Source organism: Brienomyrus brachyistius, chromosome 16 (genome assembly GCF_023856365.1).
Source record: "Brienomyrus brachyistius isolate T26 chromosome 16, BBRACH_0.4, whole genome shotgun sequence".
Classification (NCBI taxonomy): domain Eukaryota; kingdom Metazoa; phylum Chordata; class Actinopteri; order Osteoglossiformes; family Mormyridae; genus Brienomyrus; species Brienomyrus brachyistius.
Window position 1 is genome coordinate 27,687,579 of NC_064548.1, and position 25,370 is coordinate 27,712,948.

Below are 25,370 nucleotides of genomic sequence, written 5' to 3' on the forward strand. Positions count from 1 at the left end.
CAGTAATCAGTCTGCATTGAGGAAAACCCACATTGGTGCATCCCTATCTCATGTTAGGGCGAAGATTTGAGAAAACAGGCAGCACAAGGATCTTGTCAGCTTTCATTTATTAAGCATCTCACCCATAAATAAGTTAGCCTTGCTCTTTTGATGCCTCCCATCAAACCTCTGGCCTTGTAAAATCTAAATGAGTCAACCTTTGTATCTGAGCTAATTTAAAAAAAAAATAGCAATGGGTTCAGATTGCTTGATTCTGTGGCTGGGCCATTATCTGGGTGTAGTTCCGCCGTGCAGTAAGTGTACGTATCAGACCTGGTTCCTGGGGTTTCCCTCCCATCGCTTTGACTTCTTCAGACCTACCTAATATTCCACTGTCTGACTTTGAAAGCTCTTTGGTATAAACGGACACAGCATGCTGCTACATTAAAAACAGAAATGCTCCCAGTGTTTTCAGTCGAAGGATACATTTTTTGTTTTTTTCCCATAATTATTCTTCAGGATTATATTCTTAAAGCCTACATCAATGTGATGTTAAATACTTTGGAAACGCTGCGAAGCAACAACTCAAGTGCAGGAGATATATACACATACACATTTCAATATGAATGTGATATCTTTAATGCTAAATTTACTGTTTTACATCCGATATTGATATTGATGCATTCCAAATTACAATTCGGATTCATGCTATGCATGATTCCTATTTCTGATAGCAATTAAAGCTTGTGATATACAAAGGGCTACTATTGCAATGAAGTGTAAGTTGTGCTGTTGGCAGTGGCAGTGGCAGAATGACTATCCACATTTCAGATCCAATTCCAATATACAACTTCTGATACTGATAGATTCCGATACAAGAGCTCTTTTTACATAAATAATTTATAATTATCAGAATTATCAAAATATTAATATTTTGATATATTAAATGTACAATATATATGTATACTTTACTAGCTTACAAAATATTAATAATATATCAATACAGATGATAAAATGTATGCCCAAAAATCTTTAATTAGGCTACTAGAAACATATAATATACTTATTTGTACATCTTTTTAAAGTGTTTTTGAGGCATTTTCAGTTCAGTCTGAACATCTTCCAAGCGAGGGTACGCTAGTGGTGAATGTGTAAAATGCCCCACGATGTTTCTCCCACTGGCTACAGCGTCACACTTCGTTACGATTAGCAGCCCTTCATATCACAGGCTGCAGCAAGTGCACAAAGCTGCCAGAACTAGTCACTCCCAAATCATACATCGCTTTTATCATATCACTTGCGGTGTCTCTCACATTTGCATGCGCTTTGTTCAGTGGGATTTTCCATTAAACGCTACTCCCACCACTCAAACCTTTGTTTTTACAAAGATTGCAAATCACTGTGCTACGAGTTGTTAAAAGTGTAAAATACTTCCAGATTGTCACCCTCTTGATGTTCTTACATCACAATAAGCGGAAGTCACTGCGCTCATACCCACTGAGTAGCAAAAAAAAAAAATGACTGGCAGCGTTAGCATTTAGCTTGAATGCCGCAATAACGCATCTAAAATGGGAAATAGCTGTTGTGCTATTGATTGTACAAATAGATTTAACGCAGAATAGGAGCTATCCTTTTTGAGATCCTATCCATAGGAGCTATCCTTTTTGAGATCCTATCCATAGGAGCTATCCTTTTTGAGATCCTATCCATAGGAGCTATCCTTTTTGAGATCCTATCCATAGGAGCTATCCTTTTTGAGATCCTATCCATAGGAGCTATCCTTCTTGAGATCCTATCCATAGGAGCTATCCTTTTTGAGATCCTGTCTATAGGAGCTATCCTTTTTGAGATCCTATCCATAGGAGCTATCCTTTTTGAGATTGCCAAAAACCAAATAAGTATCGGATGTGGATGCTTGGCCAATACCCTATCCATCAAATCAGTCTGGATCGGCGCCGGTACCGATCTGAGTATGGGATCAGTGCATCTCTAATTTTAAGCCACTTGCATATACTCTCTAGGAAGATACTCAAATTGAACTCTGCAAATGCCTGAAAAATGCTTTAAATAACATTGGGGAGGTGAAACAGTACATTACGTATGTTTCTGATGGCATAATTAAAGATTTTTTTGGCATACGTTTTTGTTTGTGTGTGTGTGTAATATAGACTAATGTAGGTGCCATAGTTTTGGAAATAATAAATAATGTGAGAGAACCTAGTGATTTCTGCACATGCACACAGCAGTCACAGTAACCTTACATCAATGACTGTCCATTGAACAGTTTCCACAAGTACACCTGGTGAGGGAAAATGTATCCTGGCAGCCTTTCAGTCAGGTCAGGTTTGGGAGCATGCAGTGGTACAGCATCTCGCCACACCTACCATACAACAGAACACCTCGGGATCATTGCTGAGGACCCGAGTGACTGGACCAGGCCAAGGGGACGCCCATGTAACACCTGGCTGTGACAGATAGATGTTCATTTCTGGAGGGGAGGACTGGACGGCGTGTCTGCCTGGGAGCTCGCCAACCGAGATCCTGTGCTGTTTTTTTTGTGCCAGTTGCAACAATGCTCTGCACCAGTGCATACTCCCCAACCTGACCAGACTGAATGGCTGTCAGTCTATATTTTTTGTCACCAGGTGCACTTGTGGAAACTGTACTCAAGCCCCCAAGAGAGATAATACATGTTGATTTTCAGTCAGATTTTCATTGCATGGTACCTTTAAAAAAAGTACTAACGGCTGAACGGAATGGATCCATATTTAAATTTACACACTCAAATGGCCTAGCGTTTCATGCTAACATAACACGGCGATTCTCACAGATGTGCTTGCGAAAATTAGCACATAGTAAATCATGATGTGCGTCATGGGAACAATAAATAGGTGTCTCTTCTGGTTTTACGTCACTGTCGCTCTTCAAACCTGGCAACACCTTTACCGAGCCAACCCTTCTGCAGTGGAAAACTGGAAATGAGCTGGAACCACGCCGTAACTAGTCTCTCTTCACGGTACAGGTTTGGTACGGCAGCCGTAACTAGTCTCTCTTCACGGTACAGGTTTGGTACGGCAGCCGTAACTAGTCTCTCTTCACGGTACAGGTTTGGTACGGCAGGATACTTTTATGCCAATGGAAGATCACCATTTGTGTCAACCCTTACTGATAGCATTAATGTTCATTGTTTAATTATTTTCGAAATCAGGGTTCTTTTTATTAAACTTTAATGATAATGTTTTGTAACAGGTAGTATATCAAGCTGTGCAGTAGTAAAAGGGATAACCCACACCATCAGTACTGTTAGTCCTAAACCCCAGAACATCAGCTGCAATGCTTAAAAGGCCTTGCCCCCTCACAGTCTAAATCAGGGGTCTCCAACTCCAGTCCTGGAGGGCTACCATCCAGTAGGTTTTCTATCCTACCTGGCTTCTGATGAGCTACACCTGTTCCTGGTATTTACCTGCATTTGTGTTTTCCTTGCTGTCTCTGTAAACAGAACCTGGTGAAGCATCTTCCTGAGCAGGAGCAGCTCAATGCTTTGGCCAAATACAAGCGGGAGTACAGCAGCCTGTCAGAGCCGGAGCAGTTTGGCGTGGTGGTAAGTGACCTTCCTGCTCGCTTTCAGCTGTCTGTTGCCTTTCACAGTGCATTGTTTCAGGAGAAAAAGTCAGTGCTTCATAGCATAAAAAGATTTCCCATGTCTTCCCTTATAATGCATTAAACTTTTGTATTATCTATCTGTTTATTTATTTATTTGTGCTCAAGAACCTAAAAGCTACATACTTCAGTTTTTATAAATTTCATAAAATCTTATATATTTACTTAATATTTGCATAAAGCCAATTTGTGCTTAATTTATGATGTTCATCTGTTTAAGTTTAGCAATAATTTCTTGTCAAATCAGCGCAAATGCAAGTAAAACAAACACATTTGCTCCTACAATAATCGATTGCCACACGTATAGCTTTTAAAGGTGAATGTGTACTTGCGTACCAGTTACGTGCATCCCTGTTTATGTTTGATTGTACTCTGTTAATTAAAAAAATAATAAATACATGTCGGATGTTACAGTTTACATCCTTAAGTTCTCACCCTTGCATTAGAATATAGACCAGTTAATTTGTTGATGGCATCTGTGCTGTATGTTTTAAGTCTATTACACACTGAATATTGAACTGAAGCTTGACTTAAAAAAAAATTATATCACAAAACAAATCATGATCGCAATATCTGTCAGAATAATCATGATTATATGTTTCCCCCAAATTGTTCAGCAATGCCAGTAATAAAGCATACATGCACAGGACAAGGCCTGCATGTAATTGGATGTGGCCCAGTCATGTGAATCAATGAGTGTAAAATTGATATTTAGGGTAAACCTAGAAAATTAAGCAGTAGCTGGAGTGGTACAAACAGAGCAATAATTTTGCTTCCCACAATACCACTTATCCTTTTTGTGTGTTTTAGAAAAGGGGGAAAAGTTTTCGACAAGCTGATGACCTTCCCATTACAACAATTTCCGTCAAGCATTCACAAACGCAACATTAGTGTTATGTATGGTGTCCAAGTTCAATACTTTTTTTGAACTACCTCTCCATAATCAGAATCCCTTCATCATATGAAAAGGCGTGTGCGTCACTAGAAGGCACATGAATCCATCTGAAGTCGCTCATTATATATACGCTTATTAACTGGCTCACTGTACCAGGGGCCATTCAGAGCTACAGCCTGATCTGAGCTGGCCAGTGCCAGGGCGTCTCCAAGCTATTCAGCAGCAGAAATGCCGACCTGACACAGTAGTAGCATCCTCGGCAAATTGAATCCAAACACACCGAAGTGTGGCAATACAACTTTCTTGTTTCCCCCCTTCTTATCCTAGTGTTAATGTGGTTCATGTTGGTAACACCTTGTTGTTGATATATCCCCTTCTTTTTGCCTGCTTTAGAATGATGTGTGTGTTTTGCCTGAACAAAATTACATTTTATCGTAATGGAAATAATTGTTGAACTAGGCTAAAACACGATATTTTAAATCTGTATTGATGGAATAATATGCTAAAGCTGTTCTATTCATGCAGTTGACAGGAATTCTGTCTGCCATTGATGTTTGTAAATTGTTCAGACACTTCTCAAAAAAGATGCAAAAAATAATTGTATCTGAACTTGTCCTGTCTTTGAAAATGTGCTATGTTTTATGTAATTTATTCCTGACAATTTTATTTTTGAATCTGTAGCATTGAAATTACATATAATGGAAATGGTGCGAGTCGCAATGGAGATTCAGTAGTTCACGGGGGACAGTCTCCCATATACATAAAGTGATATTTACAACAAAAGTAGCATTTTAAAAATGTACACAACAGCAATAAATCGTGGCACTTTTATAGATCCTGGCATGCTGACAAACTGCCATCTTGCAGGTGACATGCTTCTGCTATTGGTTAGGAACATGAGTAATTTTATGTGTGTGAATAGTTTTATACAGAGCTGGGGACGTTTTAACTGTGTATGTAGTGCTGAGCTGAAGAGATCATGTGTTCACAGTAGTAAGCATTATTAAAACTTAAAATAGTTTATCCCTTTATGCTTGTGGGGTTTAGGTTTTCTTTTTCATTTAAGTTTAATATTGTGGAGTTCTTATAGGTATTTGTTTATCTTAATGGTACTGCAAGCAAACAAAATATATTGTTTTACCATTTTTAACCATCTTTTTTATTCTTTATCATTTCCAATCACTTCTTTGTGCTCAAGCAGTACAACAAATACAATATCTCAGGTTTTTATAAAAATGCTTTGCCATTCCTCTGATGCCTAAACAGCCCACAGTAGTGTTTCCTAATCTGGTCCTTGGGGACCTGCAGATAATCCATATTTTTGCTCCCTCCCAGCTAAAATGTGGACTGTCTGGCAGGGAGTTAGGATGGAGCAAAAACGTGGACCATCTGTGGGTCCCTGGGTATTGAATCGGGTATCACTGGCCTGCGGTTTTATATAAAACACACAACTCTAATTCAGGACTACCTGTTCCCATGATGATGCTCCCACTTTCCTTTTCCGTTTCGCTTCAGTTCTGGCTCTCTTGTACACACGTGGAGCTCCCTCTACCCGCTGTCTAATTTCCCCTGAATTGTCTTTTATTATTTGTACTTTGTCATCTGTAGGTCATAGATGTTTTAGGTGTGAAGGTTAGTAGAGAGCCATGGGTACAGAGATAAAGAAACCCACTTTCCCGGTAGCCAGCTTTACACTGTGAGTCGTCATCTTTGAAGTTCTACTGGGGAGAAGTTTAGAGTCAAAGGCACACGAAGAATTTACATAACTTTTAGAGTTTGACGTTTTGCAGGGACACAAAGTTGACACCCATTTAAGACTCTTACTTTTACATATGGATGGGGTAACCTAAAGCTAATGTTGGTAGCCAAACAATGCAAAGATTTTAAGCAATGTTATTAAATACACTTCTTGCACAAGTGAAAATATGTTTGCTGAATGCAAAGAACACTCAGACAGATTCCTTTATTGCATTTGCAGTCTTTCGCAGTATAATTTCCAGAAATGGTAGCAAGTCCTTCATACAAAATGAGTGTCTTGTGATTGAGGCTGAGGTTTCGGACAAAACTGTAATATTGTATAATTTATTAGTGTGCTTGTTCATTTTTGTTGGAAATCTTTCCCTTCTAAAATGTCTGCCATTCAGTCTCTGTAGTTAGGTTTTCTACCTTGAATTATCACTGTGTGATCAGTGGGTTAGGATTTTGTGCCTCTAATCAGAAGGCTGTTGGTTCAAATCCTGTGTGTGGGAGAGTGATTTTACCATTGAGCCTTCATGCAGCACCCTTCACCACAATAGCTGGCAGGACCGGCTGGCCAGGATTTCTCAAATTGTAGGTCAGTGTGGATAGATCATCTGGTAAATTAATGTAAATAAATAAAACAAACATAGTAATTTAAATTCATTTTTGTGCTCAATTCATGCATCATTTACATAGCTTCCATTTTTGGGTTCAGTTTGTGAAACTGCAATAAAAAAAGACAAGAAACCCACAGTAATGCAAAGGAATATTTCGATGGTGTAAAAAAGTGAACTGCGGCCTTTGGTGCAGTTTCTGAAAAGATTCCAAGTGACAACAGGTCAGGAAGTTCATGTCGATTCACCAGTGACCAGTTCATTGTCTGAAAAAAGCTGCCTGATATATTTGCAGTCCTCAGCCATTCCACCTTCAGTGCTGCCCTACTGGTATATATGCCAGCTGGTGTATAGCATTAAAAATAATCCACATTTTATCTGAGCTCAACCAATAACTTATCCAACTATTTTTCTGGTTCCTCACCAGATTAGCAGTGTCAAGCAGCTTCGCCCACGGCTGAATGGCATCCTGTTCAAGCTCCAGTTTGAGGAGCAGGTGACTAACATCCGGCCAGACATCATGGCTGTGAGCGCGACCTGTGAGGAAATCCGCAAGAGCAAGAGCTTCTGCAAGCTGTTGGAGCTCATCCTGCTTACGGGCAACTACATGAATGCTGGTTCCCGCAATGCACAGTCCTTTGGGTTTGATCTCAGCTCCCTCTGCAAAGTAAGTGCTGCAGCGAATGATGGATACAATGTATCAGCACTGCTTGTTCGGCGTGTGCTTTGTGGCTTTTCTGGCAATATTCACTTAAATGTTAGTCTGGCACTGACCTTCACAATAGGACTGGCATCTAATTCAGTGCCGTTAATTACTGTGTTCTAGGGGTGAGCAAGTACAGCACTATCTGTATCTGTTCAAAACAGCTAAAGTATTTGTTCACGTGTCCAGAATAGGTAGTGCTTAATATTGGATGTAGGTGTGGTTTAACCCAGAAGATTGTATTCCTATGTGAAGAAAATCCTGTATGAATATATATGTCTCTTATTTGTTTAACATTGACCATGTAAATTTAGCATATTGGACCACGAATACATATACAATACATATATGACTAAATATACAATGACTGGCCACTTTGTACGGTATACCTGTTCAACTGCTTGTTCAACTGCTAAACAACCAATCATATGTCAGCATTGTTATTTTTGTAAATGTGTTTATAAATCACTAAAAACATAGCATTAAATACAGGTGTACCTCACAGCTGTACACCCCCTCAACCCTCACCCCCCCCCAGCCCACCTCCATTGAAATTTATGTTAGAGGCATTAAACTGTTTCACATAGCCCTAGTCCTGGTCAGTGCATAAGTGTGTTATAATTAACATGTAATTTCCAAAGTTAAAATGTTAACTTATTTGCTTGTTACCTAATATTTAGTCTTAATACGTTTTGGATCTGGCACACTAAGTAGATTATATACACCCCACTGTGCTTGTGTGACTTTCTTGCCAGCTACCTGAAGCTCGGTTGTAGTAGAATTTGTCATCAGAAAACAGTTGCATCGGGATCTGTATGTACTCGTATGTGCTTGTTTGACATTACTGGAGTGCCTTTCAGAGTTACATATCATGATTAGGACTCATTCAGCTGAAAACACATTTATTGGCTTTCACATTTGCAGTTAATCTGTCCAGTATGTATAGAAACTGTAGAGCAGGGGTCTCCAACTCCGGTCCTGGAGAACTACCGTCCAGTAGGTTTTCTGTCCTACCTGGCTTCTGATGAGCCACACCTGCTCTCAGGTAAATACAGGAACAGGTGTGGCTCATCAGAAGCCAAGTGGGACAGAACTCCTACTGGATAGTAGCTCTCCAGGGCCGGAGTTGGAGTTCCTGCTGTAGAGGTTCGGGGTATGGGAGGAGCAAGGATTAGATGGGGGGCTGAGGGGTCGATGAGGCTGTCTGGGGAACGCATTGATGTCATTCCAACAGCATCATTTCTTGTTCAGAAATTTGCCGAACCCTTACTATTTTTTCGTTTCACATCATCTTCTATAAACATGTATTTTGTACAGTTCTTCGTTTGCCATATATAAGTACAGTAATACTTTAACATTGACGAGGGTTAGGGACAGAAGATCCCCACAAATGTAAACATTCGTGAATAATTCTTGAGCACCCCTAACATCAATTCTATACAAGTCTGCTAGCCTGAACGATAACATTGCAAGTCTATTTATTACCATTTTCTAAACAACCAGTCCTGTACTCTACACTGCATATCAAATTGCTTTGCCATTTCCGATCAATTCACTATGATGTTTGCATATTGACAGAATTGCCAAATGATGCATTGGTACCACTTTAACGTGTGCTCAAACACTTCTTTAGGTTTATTCTCCTTTATTTGAAAATAACAGAATAATGTAATTGAAAATGCAAGTGTCATTTAAGTTCATTTATGTATGTGCCACCCAGTGATGCAGTGCAAAGGCCAGTGGAGTACGTGCTAAAGGAGTGCCGCCAAACAAAATGCAAATGTCATTTAAGTTCATTTATGTATGTGCCACCCAGTGATGCAGTGCAAAGGCCAGTGGAGTACATGCTAAAGGAGTGCCTCCAAACAAAATGCAAGTGTCGTTTAAGTTCATTTATGTATGTGCCACCCAGTGATCATTTCCCTGGCGTTAAGCAACGCATGACTGCAATATACAAACCATCTCTTTGTCCCTCTATGTGCAAAGATATTACAATACACGCTGGGAGCAGTATGTTCTGGATCCATTATTAAAAATGCAACTTTAATGGCACTGAAAAATTTTAAAGTTACTGTGAGATTTCAGGGAGACAGTGGACACGTAAATGAGGTTGGTTACTGAGACACAGATGAGTGGCGCCCCAAGCCGAGACTTACGATATTAAAGATATAGTATGCACTTACACTGATAAATATTATTCTTTATTAATATTTATATATTATATGATTTAATGTGAACTGAACCTGACCTTCAGTACTATTTCTGGCTTATGCATCATCAGCAAGTTTCTGTGATCTTTGAACAGTCTTCAAAGATGTGTTTTTATTTGTTCACAGGCAGCTCCTAAATACCCATAACCTTAGATATCAGGTTCATGAATGACAGTGGGGTTGATGTATCCAGAGAATGAAGCCCCAGCCTGATCTTACTGGTAGCTGATTAAAGCAGAAATGCATAAAACTGCCAGAAGATAGTATGTAATTCTTACTTTATTATACCACCAAAATGTGGCCCATTGTGTTTAATGTAGATCTTCTATCAAGCTTTCATTTACAGAACATGTTTTAATCTATGATGTAAACTTTTAGAACAGGTAACTCTGAAACTGGGATATAATTTATTTGTGAAAAAATACTGTAAAAAGCCTCTATCTATAAAGGGCTGCATGCTTGACACAGACCTCAAATTTTAGATTCTGTTTGTGCCAGTATAGGTGACAAAGTATTAAGAACATTTATGTTGTTCACCTGAAAACTGAACATTTCTGTAATTGCAGTAGCTAATTGTATTTGCCTGTTTCCATCCTCACTGTGACATATTAGGTTTTGCGACTGCGGGCAGCCGGGGATTCCTGTCCCGCCTTGTTCCCCCCAGTGCCGTGTGGCCATTCCTGCCCCTGTCCCATAAGTGAATTAGCATCTCTCTGCTGCAGATGTAGCTGTGTGTCCTGCAATGGACTGGCATCCCAGGCAGCTGTAGTAGCATTTCTTAATGTCAGTATATTATTCACTGACTTGTCTATCTCACTTTATCATATTATATCTAATAAGATTAAATATCCTGTTCAAGGTTATACAACAACTTGGGCCTTTTCTGCAGGATGACAAAAAAATACTTTTAGCCGTTGTACTACTGACCACTCAGACTAATTTGTTAATTTATGCTGTTCTGTAAGCTTTTAAGTCTGTGTGTAGCATTCATTTGAATAGTTATGGGGGCATAATGCTGTCGTATCTTTTTGTGTAAATACGAAGATTACTTCTGTGCCTTTTATTTTTCAGATGGCTTTAATTCGTCACACTGTAACCAAATTTTTATGGCAGGCGTATTTGAATCATGAATTCAATATAGTTTATATCTGCTTTAATAGAATTCATTTTCTGTTTGCACTTTGTTTTTTTTTTTGCAGTTAATGCTTACATAAAGGCTTTGTATATAAATAACGATGATAATCATAATTGGTAGTAAAATTGTTTTCTTTTCCGATTTGTTTGCAGTTTTACTTTGAGTAGCAAATTAGCCCGTCAAATATGAATAATTCTATATCCTGTTAGGTCAGATCTCACCCTTTTTAAAGGGAGTTGAGTAAATATACATCAAGTTTTCTATTTCCCAGATCATTTCACGTTGGGGTTATACACATTTATATTTACATTGTATTCCCTGATGAGACCTGTACGCACTTATGTGAGCTGCTCTAGCTAAGGGCGTCTGCCAAGTGCCGTAAATGTAAGGATCTCAGTGACTCAGTGGGCCAAATTGTGATGGCTAGATGACTGGGGCAGAGCATCTCCAAAATGCCAGGTCTTGTGGGGTGTTCCCAGTATGCACTGGTCAGTACCTACCAATTGTGATCCAAGGAAGGCAAAGCGGTGAATCAGTGATGGGGTCATGGGCGCCCAAGGCTCATTGATGTGCGTGGGAAGCGAAAGCTAGTCCGTCTGGTTCGATCCCACAGAAGAGCTACTGTAGTACAAATTTCTGAAAAGGTTAATGCTGGCTGTGATAGAAAGGTGTCAGAAAACACAGAGTGCATTGCAGCTTGCTGAGTACGGGGCTGTGTAGCTGCTGACCGGTCAGATGCCCATGCTGACTCCTGTCCTCCACCAAAAGCACCTATCATGGGCATGTGAGAGTCAGAACTGAACAATGGAAGAAGGTGGCCTGGTCTGATGAGTCTCGTTTTCTGTTGCACTCGGCCGTTCACATGACGCATGAGTGTTGTTTACCTGAAGAGAAGACGGCACCAAGATGGACTATGAAACGAAGGCAAGCCGGCTGAGATATTGTAGTGCTCTGGTCAATGTTCTGCTAGAAAAACTTGGGTACTGGCATTCACGTGGGAGTGATTTTGACACATACCACTTACCTAAATATTGCTAGAGACCAAGTGCCCATTCATGGCTCAAGTATTCCCCAATGGCGGTGGCCTCTTTCAGCAGGAAAATGCATCCTACTGCAATGCAAAAAAATATTCATTAGTGGTATTTGGAACATAAAAAATAAAATAGTTCAAGGTGTTGCCGCAGCCTCCGTATTCCCCAGATCAAGCATCTGTGGGATGTGCTGGACAAACAATTCCGATCTATGGAGACCCCACTTCACAACTTACGGGACCTAAAGGATCTGTTGCTAATGCCTGGCATCAGATAACACAGGACACCTTCAGAGGTCTTGTGGAGTCCATACCTCAGTGGGTCAGAGCTCTTTTGGTTTACGCAGTAACACCTTTGTCATGTGATAATTTATAACACTGCACCTGAATATATATTTTATAAATGCTTGTATTAGTGCCACCTGTTGTAAAAGTGTGTGTGTTGTGACAACAGTGGATTGTTGCTGGGTCACCACACTCAGCGTTGAATCGGGCCATCTGCGGTGCCCCCCACCAAAGCCTGAAAATGGCACCAAATTCTGTAGAAAGGAGCCAAACTCAAACAGCAGAACGCGTAATTAAGTTTCAGTTCTTTTTAATGCTCTTGGAAATGCTGATTTACCTTAATAGTATGGTGACCTGTGTGGTAAGCTGTAATCAGCAGGTTGTGAGGAGGGCAAGAATTAGCGATAGAAAGAGAACTCATTAAACTGCAATATAATGAAATTTTGTCAACATCTCTTCCTGAGCAACAATTTTGAAATGTTTTTCACGAATGGCAGCAGCATATACACATTTATTTTACTGTCTTCCATCTGCATTTCCATTCTTTTTTGAAACCAGTGGAAACACAGGCAGGTTCTCAAAAGGCCCCAAGCGAGAACCGACCGGCACCGGCACCATCACTGCCTTTGGCTTGGTGGAAATGAGGTATCAGTCTGGTAGTCTGGGATTTGATCGACCCGAATGGCTTTCCGGAGAGCAGCAGGTCAAAAAGATGATGATCTGAGTGGGTTGTTTCGCTGATGATGCTGCTAGTCTTTCTCTTAAGTCAGTTTACATGAGATCTGAGAAATATCTCGGAGCAGCACAGAGGATCCCGAGTTCAGAATTCAAGATGGCTGCGCCCTTTATCAACAGAAGGGAAAGTTGTAGTTTTATACTGTTTAAGCACTACTTCCCATTTGTGGCTCATTAAATCGGTCGCACACACTATACTGTCCGACTTTTCTGTGGACGTATTGCTGCGGAGTTTTATATGTAAAGCATTGTGCGTAATGTGTTATCAACTGATATTGCTAACAATGGCTAACAATTAACTGGGATAGAACTGGATTTCATGATTAGTCGGATTATTTGTCATATTGAAGGTAGTTTAGACTAATTGTAAGTGAACGAAGATGAAGGTCATTTAAACTGAGGTACCTTAAATCCGACAAGTTGTCCGACTAAGCAAAAAAATCTTGCTTTTTCTTATGGGTCCATGGTATTGCTACTTCTGTGGCAAATGGAACGCATCCGACTCAGTTTTCCTAAGTTTTTAGCAGATGTGACGTAATCTCGGAATCCGAAAAATTGGATCCCAAGGCAAATGGAACGCATGAGTATATTGGCCTTTGTCAGGTCGTTTGTAGCTTTGTAACTGCCGTTGAGTTTTTCCATCAGGTGAGTGGTGTTAGGGAGGATTCCATAGAACATGCCACTCTGTCACCATGAATGTAAAGGGGGGACGTGTCCATCCAGTCTTTGTTCTACTGAAGTCTACAGTGATTTCCTTTGTCTTGCCACTGAGCTAGGTGTCTGACTGCTGTCCTGTAGGCTGCCTCATCAAAACATGGCCCTGTGAGGAACCTTTGTTCCGGATCAGAGTGGATGAGGTGTGCTTTCCAGTCCTGACACTCTGTGGTCTGTTTGTTAAAAAATCCCACACATAGGAGCAATAGAAGTATCCAGGCCTCAGCTGCTCAGTTTGTTGACCAGTTTAGCCACAGTTTAGCTATAGTCTGTGAGTAGAGTTGTGTGAAAAATTCAGTAAACTTTTTTTTATTCCTTCATTCACTACATGAATGTTGTCACGATAGCAATTCGGATTTTGATACCGAACCCACCTTAAGTATCGCAGTACCGGTACTGCAAGCATGCCAATGCAGAAAAAGTTATGTATCGTTAATGGTAAATTATGCACTTTTGTCACAGGAGCCATTTATCGAAAACGCATTTAATTTGTTACAATTTTAATTAAAAATTAAGCCTCACTCCACTCCAGTACTTGCCAAGTATATTACTCTGAGGTATTCAGTTATGGGGAGAAGGATAATATCCATCCATCCACCCATTTTCCAACCCGCTTATCCTACTGGGTCGCAGGGGGTCCGGAGCCTATCCCAGAAGCAATGGGCATGTGGCAGGGAGAAGGATAATATGTTCTATTGAATTTTAAAGAGTATATCAACCCCAGATTGTTGTGCACTTCTGCCTTATCGTTATTAATATTGCACGTAAAAGTGACAATGAGAACAAAATTTTTAAAAACCTTGGACACGCAAAACTATAAAACAGATTTTTTCCTGCATAAATGCATTACGTTTGACTATCCATCTGCTTATAATACCATAGCATAATAACCAGTAGATAGAGATGCTACTTTAACGTAACTTGTTTACCGTATTGTAACGTTTTGCTGTATTATTAGTTCCCTTACATGAGTCACTGATCTGATGCTCATGTTATTTTCTAAAACAGATTTGCTGGTTTGCTGGAACTATACGATGCATGCAATTCTGACATAGAGTATAATTTAGTTTGGCAGTAGTGCAGCCATATTGAGTACATGGTTATGATTTGACGGTTAGCGTTAGCGGCATCTGTAATTAGTACCGGTACTAAAGAAATGTAATACCAAACAGTTCTCAAAAATGCGGTACCTTTTCAGTACCAGTATCCTGTACAACACTAACTGCTACATGCCTTCTGAGGTTAATAAAAAATACAAGTTTTATTGGTGTGCTATATGTAATTTTACTTATCTTTGAGGCTAGTGAAAGGGTCAATTTTCATTTCATTTACTCCACTTGTCATGCCAGGCAGACCCATAGCTTTCGGTGAAATATCAGAGCTTGACCTTTGAATTTCAGTTCTTTGGAATTTTCTCCTCTCTATTAGCTGACTCATTTGGATTTCCTTCATTATAATGATGCCTTCTGACATTTTTGTATGTTTAATGCCAGTGTGTCGTGCCTCACAATTGTAACATCTAAATAAGATGACCATTTATTTAGACTTGGTATACACATAGCTGTTTTTATTGTGCAAAACTTGGACTGAACTTTGTTGAAATTTTGTATAAATTGCAGCTTGCAGCTGATACTGGTGAATATAGCATGGAAACACAAATAAGTTGTATGTTCAGGTTTGTATTTTATTGGAAACAGTGTAGTACTGATGTGGATACAGCCAGGTTAACACTTTTTGCAATGTCACTTGTCCTTTGGACAATATTTGTAATGAAATCTCTTCCGGTTTAGCTAACCTGTTAAATCAGCAAACCATATGTACTTATAGACAGATGACTCAAGTGATAAATGTTCATTTGTACATGAAACTCTTGAAACTTTAATAGTAAACAAAAAAGCACTTTTGCTATAATGAGTCGGATTCTGTTACATGTACGGTATTTTACATATTTTAATTTAGTTAATTGTAATACTACAAAGTATTTCTTGTAAGGATCAGCTTACGTTAAGTGGATCAGTTAAATGGTTAACATCACCACATATATTCCCCCCAAAAATCATAATCGTTATCATTATACCCAAAAAGATAATTTTGGCCATAGTGCCTTCCCCTGCTAATGTTGTGTGGCAGGTGAGGTGAAAGACATCTGTTGTTTGGAGATTCTTTACAGTGTGGGATTAAGAGATTAAATCTGCAGTGTGTAAAATATGTTAACAAAGAGACCACGACTACCCTAGAAATAATTAGAAAGACTAATTCCATTTGAAGGTTTTTTGAAATATTTTTGCTTGCAGAAAGCTAAGTTCATTAAAGAATTGTTTAAAATGTTTAGTTTGCTAATTATTATGTAAGAAAGTCTTAATTGGTTAAGATTGGTATCAGCAGATCCGGTTTAAAAATAAATGTGTCCATCAAGGAAAATGCAATCAGTGAATTTTTAATATAAAGGATTATTAATCACAGTGCATTGAAGTTTACTGTTTCTGTTATTGGGTGATTTGCTTTTAGTATGCAGGTAATGAGTGAGTGCACAAGCCAGATGCAGTTATAAGGTAGACGTCCCTCATATTCAGTGTTTACTTGGACCATTGCCCTCAAGCAACAAGAGCAAGTTTTCTTTGTTGTCAAAAAAAAATATATATATATATGTATAAGAATACTTGCTCTTGTTGCTTATATATATGCTTTATATAGCATATATTGCTCTTGCTGCTTATATATATATATGTGTGTGTGTATATATATGTGTGTGTGTGTGTGTGTGTGTGTGTGTGTGTGTCAATGGGCACATTTGCACTGCATGGACTTTTTTCAGGAGCCCTTTTCCGGACCCATGGATTTGGTTGCAGTTTTTTGGAGGCATTTCCAAAACCCTTTTTTAGTCCTTATTCTAGATTAGCCTTTTATTCTAACACAGACTACTAGAGATGGGCTAGTGATAGTTTGCTGATTGGTTGACCCCAAACACTTGCAGTAACTTGGAAGTTACATGAAAGTGCAGGGAAACCAGAGAGAAGTAGTGGAGCAATTATTATATGGAATTAATTTTCTACCTCAGTTACATTTAATGGATCAATGAATGCATTTTTCTTTTTTTGATTGCGTCTCCATATTTCTGCATCGTAAAATTCAATTGATGGCCAATAATCTTTTGTCTAATATTGCTGGTATCAGTGGTGATGCTTGTCAGCAGTTAGCAGAATAACATTGTTATTTTTTTATTTTGTGGAAAACAACAGATCGATGTGGTAGCTATATTTAGTAATGAATTTTTAATGTCGGCAGTCATATAAGTAAAATATAAAGGTCTGTGTCCCATTTTTACTACAATCAATCCACACCAAATAACGAATAAAAGGACTCCTTCATCCTCCATTATGTGATGCTTACGAGCATTTTGCGTCTCCCGTGCTTATTTAGCATAAAGGTCCTAGTTCTGTTGTGATGTATAAAAGCGACACTTGAAAGTGGCCAGGAGTTACAAAACTTGCTGGTCAAGAGAACCCTGGCACTCGTGGCCAGGAACCAGGTTCCATAACTTTGGTTTGAGAGTACCCAGAGTTTCAACAGCATAAGTCGTTATCACCTTGAAAAAAAAATCTAAAATGTAGAATATAATTCATATAAATTGTCACGCATGAAAGCAGGTAGAATTTATTTTCTTTTCTGGGTATTTTTTCTAGCTGAAGGACACCAAATCAGCAGATCAGAAGTCTACCCTGCTGCATTTCTTGGCTGAAGTGTGTGAGGAGAGGTGTCCTGAGGTGCTGAAGTTTGTTGAGGATCTTCAACATGTTGACAAGGCTAGTCGAGGTAAGTTTAAACGTAAAACTCCTGCATGCGTTTGCTTTGGTTCACTGTGTGAAATGAATAACTAAATCTACAGTATGACTAGTGCCAATTGTGGGCCCAGGTTCATGGACTGAGAGAACTTCCCTCGCTAATTAGAGTATGAAATGCATCTAACCATCATCAATATGTTGGGTAATGCTGATGTTGTCCTGTGTTGCAAGTCATGTGTGGGTGCATGTTGGTCGGTCCAGCTCCATTAGGGTTGTGGCCATAGAAATGAATGGACGGTCCCCACAAAGATATGAGCACAGGTTTGTGTGTGTTTGTGTGTATGTATAAATATACTGTGATCCCTCTGCATGGCTTTGTGATTGAAGGCCAAGCAGCAACCAGCTTAGATTCAATCAACAGTGAAACATCATTTGTGTGGTCAGTTGACACATTTACACAGGAAAGAAGAGATTAAAATATTTGTTTTTCGTTGTGTAATATTTTGGCAGCTCCAGTTTTGTGTGGAGTGCCTTGAACTGGCATGGTTAGGTGCCTCTGAGCTTCTCTCAGGGTAGAATGTGTCATCCTCTAGCTGACTTGCACACACCGGCCAAAATGCATTGATGCCGTGCTGGCGGCTCTTGGCAGCCCGAATCCCCATTAAGATGTTGGCATTCAACTCTCTGTTCAAGATGGAACGATTCTCAAAAATCTTGTATTTGTAGAAAAATGTTTTGTCTGACATAGACATTGGAGCCTTTTGAATTGCACTAAAACCAACCAAATGTGAGTTTAATAATAATAATAATAATCGATACTTTTATTGTCCCCGTAGGGAAATTGTCTTTACGCCTCCCACAACTTGCTCTTTTTTCATAGAGGAAGTTGTCTGCGAAGGGCTGCCACCCGTAGCGGCGCCCAGGGAGCTGGGAGTTAAGGGCCTTGCTCAAGGACCCACAGGCTGTGTGGCTGTGTGTGTGTGTGTGTGTGTGTGTGTGTGTGTGTGTGTGTGTGTGTGTGTGTGTGTGTGTGTGTGTGTGTGTGTGTGTGTGTGTGTATATGTATATGTGTATATATATATATATATATATATATATATATATATATATATGTATATATATATATATATATATATATATATGTATATGTATATATATATATATATATATATATATGTATATGTATATATATATATAAATTTTTATATATTTTGCTGAATTTTACGTTTATCAGTCGTCGTTAATATTCTCTCTCTTATATAGGGTGGTTGCAGTAGCTTTGTGCTGTCATTTTGGTGTGTTGTTAGTCATGGTATTGGAGCACTCCCAGCATGTGAATGCAAACAAATCAAGTCAAGTAGGGCTTTCTTCTCATCACTCATGTTCAGTGCACTGCCTACCGTGGTGCAAAAGAGTGTTATATAAAAACTAAATAAATAAAAGCAATTGAAATATAGAGAACGCAAATATTTTTGGATGTGACCCATACACACTGAAAGTAAAACGGTTGTGAGCTGCCCACTATTTCTGAAAATCTAACTTTACCTCAGTGGAGTTGAATGTGGAGAGTTCGGTACATGGAACTGACATACCTGACATATCATCCTTTCAAATATAAATTCCACATATGTAGAGGAAGGTGGTAAAATGGGCTGATTGAAGAAATCCTAGACTGTTATGTAACTTAGTCACACCCCCAGACTCAGCATACACAAGCCCACTTACAAGCCCAATGGACGTGCACAACCTGCAACATGTATTTTCTCTCTGGGGGGCTTCAGTGCACATTTTCCACAAGTGCACCTGATTAGTTCCACCAGTGCACCTGTTATTTTGGTGGTGATTCAAGTGCATCAATCTGTAGCGACAGACTTGGTTATAATTGATTACAACTGGCAAAATCATCCTTATACGTACTCCTATATCCAGGTTACACGATGTCATGCTCAAATGCTGCACAGCTACTGTAAGATGCAACTTATAAAATAGTGGAGATGATTTCATTCGACAATCATCCATTTTCAGCAAATACATATAGGAGAGAGAGGGGAGCATTGTTGAACCGGGTATGTTGTTGATAGCACTTCATCCTTAAAGTGTGAAGTTGATCACACACTTCAACAACTAAACTGGGCTACATGTCCCTCCACTTCTGCTGGCTTAAGGCTCCTCCTAGGAACACACATTGAGTAAACAGATACCAGATTTGATTCAATAATTTTCCCAGGTGTTTTTATATTACGTTTCATTTTTGCTTCACTTTGAAGAAGATACTGTCAGTTTACACCTCTCCATTAACAAATATCCTCTTCTTAATATAGCTACCAGTGAAACTTATTCATCAGCTGTTTACCTTTCATGCAGTACCAGTTAGAAGTTTGGGCATTTTAAATGCATTTTCTTATGGTGATCAGTCACTTTCTTTCTCATCTTTACCTGAATTAGCACTGAAAGTACATTTTACTGAAGGTGGTCGTTGTCTCCAGTTATTAACATTCTTCATTTTGTTTGTTCTCGTCACTGAAATGTGCCTGACATACTAAACCTTATCCAGTCTACATACTTTGCAACATTAACAGCTTAGACCTTGCATTCAATAAATTACACCCTTCTGTAATCTGTGTAATATTTTCATTATGATTTCTCCACCTTCTGTGTTGTCTTAAATCCTTCATGGCATGAAATCGGGAGACAGAATTAAATTAATTGTCCTGTCCTCAATACTAAAGTGGCCAAGTCAGTGTCAGCACAGTATGAATTCTTAAAACACTTTAATAAAATAACACAATCTACATTTACAAACATTATTCATTTTCAGACCATATTTTGATTTAGATTTAGTCTTAATCCTTTGAAGAAAATGTGAATTGGTTTCACCTACAATCAACATCAAATAAAGATAGAATCTGCTACTTATGATCCATTTTGAATTTCTCTTGCTGACATTGAAATCTTGTTTTTATTCATTGACAAAGTTGACAGTGAAATTAGTTTTTTTTTTATCTTAAAGTTTACATAAAATGGTATCAGAAGCATGGACTATACACAGTTATTTTCTTAACTTTTACGAACTTTTAGGGTGACTGTTGTAATTCAATGGTAATCAAATGATGTCAGCATGGCTGATGAAGCATTGTTGGTTTGGACATTCATGGATGAATGCATTTGTTAATTATTTCAGCTTAGATGGATGTTCAGTTTCATAATACTAGTGTGGTTCTGCAAATTTTCCCCAAACAAGAACTGTAATTGAAGCCAATTCATAAACACACAAATTTTCTGAAATATCTGCTTTTAATCTGTCGCTGGAGTTTTCACCCATGCTTGACCTTGGCAATTATCAAAAATAAACAAACTAACAAAATGCCAAGAAAGATACTATATGAAGTACATTTATTTCTTGCAGCATTACTCCACTTTAAAAATATATAAAGAATAAACATTCAAGCTTTTGCAATTATTTTTTCAATAAGTAGTACAAATTTGATTAGCCAGAAAGACTGAACAAATTTGTAGTCTAACTACCCAGTTGACTCACTGAAACAACTTTAACACTACAGTGTCACCACGCACATTCTCTAAGTACAGTGCTTTGCGAGGATGATAAAAAATATAATAGCCTCTTCAACACCTAAAGGCCAAATGCAAATGCTTTGGTGTGGATGTGCAGTGGCTTACTTTCCAACTGCAGCTGACATACTTAAGACTGCCTTCTGCAACTCCGTTAATCTGGTATTTTAGCCAAAATAATTCAATCAAGACTAAAGAGTTTCATTATGTATACAGACGCTCCTCTACTTACGAATGAAATGCGTTCTGAACGGCCATTCGTAACTTGAAATGTTCGTAAGTCGTTACTCAACATAATTTTAAGGGTATGCGCAAGTACAAAGAACTAGGATGCTGGAAGTACACATGCTATGTTGCTGCTTGGCGGAAGTAGCGACCAAAAGTCGTACTGGGTGGAATTGGCGCGCAGGGAAAAAAATGTTGCGGCCAGGAAACAGGAGCCCAAATGAACACAATTTGGAATTACAGTCCTCTTCATTCGTATGTCTGAAAGTTCATAAGTTGAAAGTTCTTAAGTAGAGAAGCGTCCGTATATCAATAAGGGACTGGACTTTTTATTTGGTAAAATAGTCTCTATAAAAAGTTCTCTCGATAAATAAATGAATTTGCTTTTAATACTAAAATTATTTCTGTTTCCACTGATTATTATCGTACTCTCCGGATGGGGAATGCATGTGGTTTTGAGACCAGTCCAGCTCTGTAAACTATGCAGACATAATGTATCACTGAGAATCTGGAAGAGATCAAATTTTAAGACAAATTGCACCAAAAATAAAACAGCACTGCGTAGTGGCTGCGAAGAGAAGGGCCGCCTCAGACAATGCTGGGGTTAGGGTTGATTTTGAATAGCTTGAAATGAAGTTTGTTTATTACTATTTTTTATCTTATTTTTACTAATGCGGGGTACACACGATGACTTAGAATGCTTATGGTTTGTATTTGCAAGAGAACTTTCAAATGCAGCTGTCATTTCCAGATGGCTGGGAATCGGGTAGCATGGGCTGGGAATCGGGTAGCATGGGCTGAGAATCGGCTAGCATGGGCTGGGAATGGGGTAGCATGGGCTGAGAATCGGCTAGCATGGGCTGGGAATGGGGTAGCATGGGCTGAGAATCGGCTAGCATGGGCTGGGAAAGGGCTGAGAATCGACTAGCATGGGCTGGGAATGGAGTAGCATGGGCTGAGAATCGGCTAGCATGGGCTGGGAATGGAGTAGCATGGGCTGAGAATCGGCTAGCATGGGCTGGGAATTGGCTAGCATGGGCTGGGAATGGGCTGAGAATCGGCTAGAATGGGCTGGAGGCTGTGGGAGACCCCCCAGTGTGAACAGGGGCTGGATTCCTGTCCAAATACTTATTTTATTTTTCAGGGACCGGGAAGGGCTCCCCAGTTTGATGGACACTCTGAGCTTTTTAACGAAACAAAGTGAGCAAAATGCACTTATTGCCATATCAGCAATACACCTGTACTATATATATATATATTAAAACACACTGAATTCGATCAGAAAGCTGTGTATTAGACATCTCATATTGTAATAATTTAGTTGCAGTACACTTAAATTCAAGACGTACGACACAAATAATGTATTATTGTGAGATTTGAATTCTGAAAATGTGATGTTTTGTCTGTTGCATATTGTGCTGATGTCTGCGGTCTTTCAAAAATCTGTTAAGATCAGAATGCATAAAAATACGGTTTATTTGCAATGTCATGGAAAGGTACCGTCCCTGTACATGTCGGTAGCACTGTGAGCCCCAATCCAAGAATAATCCACTTTGCTTATTGTGATGTCTCAGTTGGGTGGGAGCAAGTGTAGCTGCCTCACAGAACCTGATTTAGCCAGATGGAGACGTTTTCTGGGAAAGTATCCCGGTGTGAAAGGCAGTGTGATTAAATGTGTTTTCAAACCAATGCTTTGCCTGTGCTAACTGTGCATTGTTGAAATTTGCTATTTGCAAAAGGGTTTTACCTACCTTTGAAATCCTAGCAGGCTTACTTTTATTATAAAGCTTGATATAGTAGAATGACTGTTTGTTTGTTTTTTTATTATTATTTATTTTTTATGAAAAGCTTTGTGTTGATTAGTTATAGCTTTCTCTATAGAGTTCACCACATAGGTGACATTGCAATCAGAACAACTCCCACCTGTCCAGGAAGAGATGTAAAGTTTGAACGTTTGCATTTCAGAATTTCATTGCGTGATTTTACTAGACAGAAGATGAATGAATCAAAAAGGAAGCTGTGCTCCCTTCTTATTCTTCATCTTTTCTTAGTTCGTATCTTTCTTTGACCTGCACTGTCTTATATAGGTACATACTTACAAACAACATACACACATACATACATCAATACAGACAATTATACCGCAACTGCCACTGCAGAGAGCTGCTCCCAGCCCAGTGGAGACACACTAACTGGAAGATCTAAAAGAAATATGTTTTTCACTTGCTTTTGCAGTTCTGTGCTTATTTCAAGCATGCTCTGGGAGTATTCTCCATCTATCATTCAGTATGTGATAATCACATTTATCACTGTTCATTCTTATTTGGATTCTGTGACTCCAGTCAAAGGAATATTAGTATATTTATCTTCAGCTCCACAAAGCAAGGCACTCGAGAGGAACTTATGCCTGCATCAGTCAGCAATTCCCGCTAGCATTGCGATATCATCTCCTAAGAGCTGGACACCTGCACAAATTTCATTTTGAGAACAAATCACCAGTGTGTGTCTGCATTCAAATCTTCCTGCCGAAATCCTATCCCGGCATGCCTCGGCAGAATCCGCTTAGTTATGCACTGCTGGTTACCTTCAAGAATAGTGCACATACTGATCCAAGAGAGGGTGTTGAAGTTTGGGCACATACTAAATATGTTTAGATATTTCATAAACTTTTTCAGGAGCTTATTTATTTATTTATTTATTGAAAATAGATTAAACACGTGTGTTACTAGCAAGCATGGGATTTGGTCGTGAGTGAGAGCCGCCTGACTGTTTCATGGAAATCGAGACTTTTCTGTGCAGGATCTTTGGTGCCTTCAGTTGTCTAATTGACAACATACTGAAGGGCATAGTGGTATCAAAGGGTTCCAGAGGAAGGTTTGATGGACACTTTTAACATTCCTTAGATATTAACTGCCATAGTAGTAATTCTTGATAGCAAATGGAGGCATCTCGTATAAGAGCATTGCATCAATGCTATTGAGTATTTCATTTGTAGATTTGTTTGTTGTTATTGGCTCAGATCTTTTTCAGGTATGTTTGTAGATATTGTTGGAATAAGGTAGCTATTTCTGTCTAAAAGTGCTGGGCTTGAGTTGGGCAGTGTGGTTGAATGTAATTATCATACAAAAAAAAATATTTCTGTCTTGTAAGTGTCAAGATCGACATCAAATAATTTCTTTTAAATCAAAAATAAACATAATGTACTGGGGTAGAGGAGAAAAATACAGTGCTTCACAATAAGACACAAGTTAATATAATATGTATAATAATGTTAATTACATGAAATAGTATAATTATATTTTTTCCTTCATCCTGTCTATATGCCTGGCCATGTGATCTAAGGCACAGACGGCTGCTTATTGGTTGAGCTACATGAAGGGTGATATGCAGTAGTGTGTTATACGAATAATAATGTATTATATGTGACCTGTGTCGTGGTTCAATTAAATGATACAAAGGTTATTGTCAAGTTGAGAGACTTTACAGGCGTTCATTTTCAACAAGTCTCATGATGAACATTAACTTGCATTTGAAGTACTGAACCATCTCCATATATCTCACTGATTCTTCTTTCCTGTTTTGCCCAGCTCACAATGGATGTCATGTTCCAACTGGTTCATTGTATCTACATCAGGGTGGTACTTTTGCAGTAGGAATTAACTAGTAACATTTACCCCTGATTTCACTCATGCCACAGTAGCCTGTGTGGAAAATCAAGGAACACACTGTCTCATTGTTACAAGTTTTATGTTGAACAATTGATTGTATAGATGAAACGTGACAAGAATGCCCTTCTAATTATTGTCAAGAATGTCTTATCACCCAGTCCCCATTTTGCTGCTGACTCCTCAATGGTCAAAACATGTCTGTTAGTTTGTATCGGATGTATTGTGTCGTTGTCCCTGACTATGAGAGATAAAGCTGAGTGATCCCACCTTTGTGGTGTGGTCTTCATTTCTCCAAGAGCACTGGGCATTTTCCAGGTGACGGGAGTTGCAGAGCACAGGTGTTGGGGGGGATTTAGTGCAGATGTGGCTGGTTGGTCTTAGAGATCATTTGGAGTTTTGGGTCTGCTTATATGTAGGGAGTCTAT

At 39.0% G+C, this 25,370-nt stretch overlaps 1 protein-coding gene across 3 annotated transcripts in view; it reads left to right on the forward strand.

The window, feature by feature from the left end:
* LOC125709581 (protein diaphanous homolog 3-like) overlaps nt 1–25,370 on the forward strand; it is a 185,063-nt gene that overhangs the window by 99,405 nt on the left and 60,288 nt on the right. For all 3 annotated transcript variants that reach the window (XM_048978175.1, XM_048978177.1, XM_048978176.1), the window contains 3 exons: nt 3,479–3,580; nt 7,316–7,555; nt 17,384–17,513. In XM_048978175.1, the coding sequence (XP_048834132.1) occupies nt 3,479–3,580; nt 7,316–7,555; nt 17,384–17,513 (472 nt within the window). The remainder of the gene's footprint in view (nt 1–3,478; nt 3,581–7,315; nt 7,556–17,383; nt 17,514–25,370) is intronic.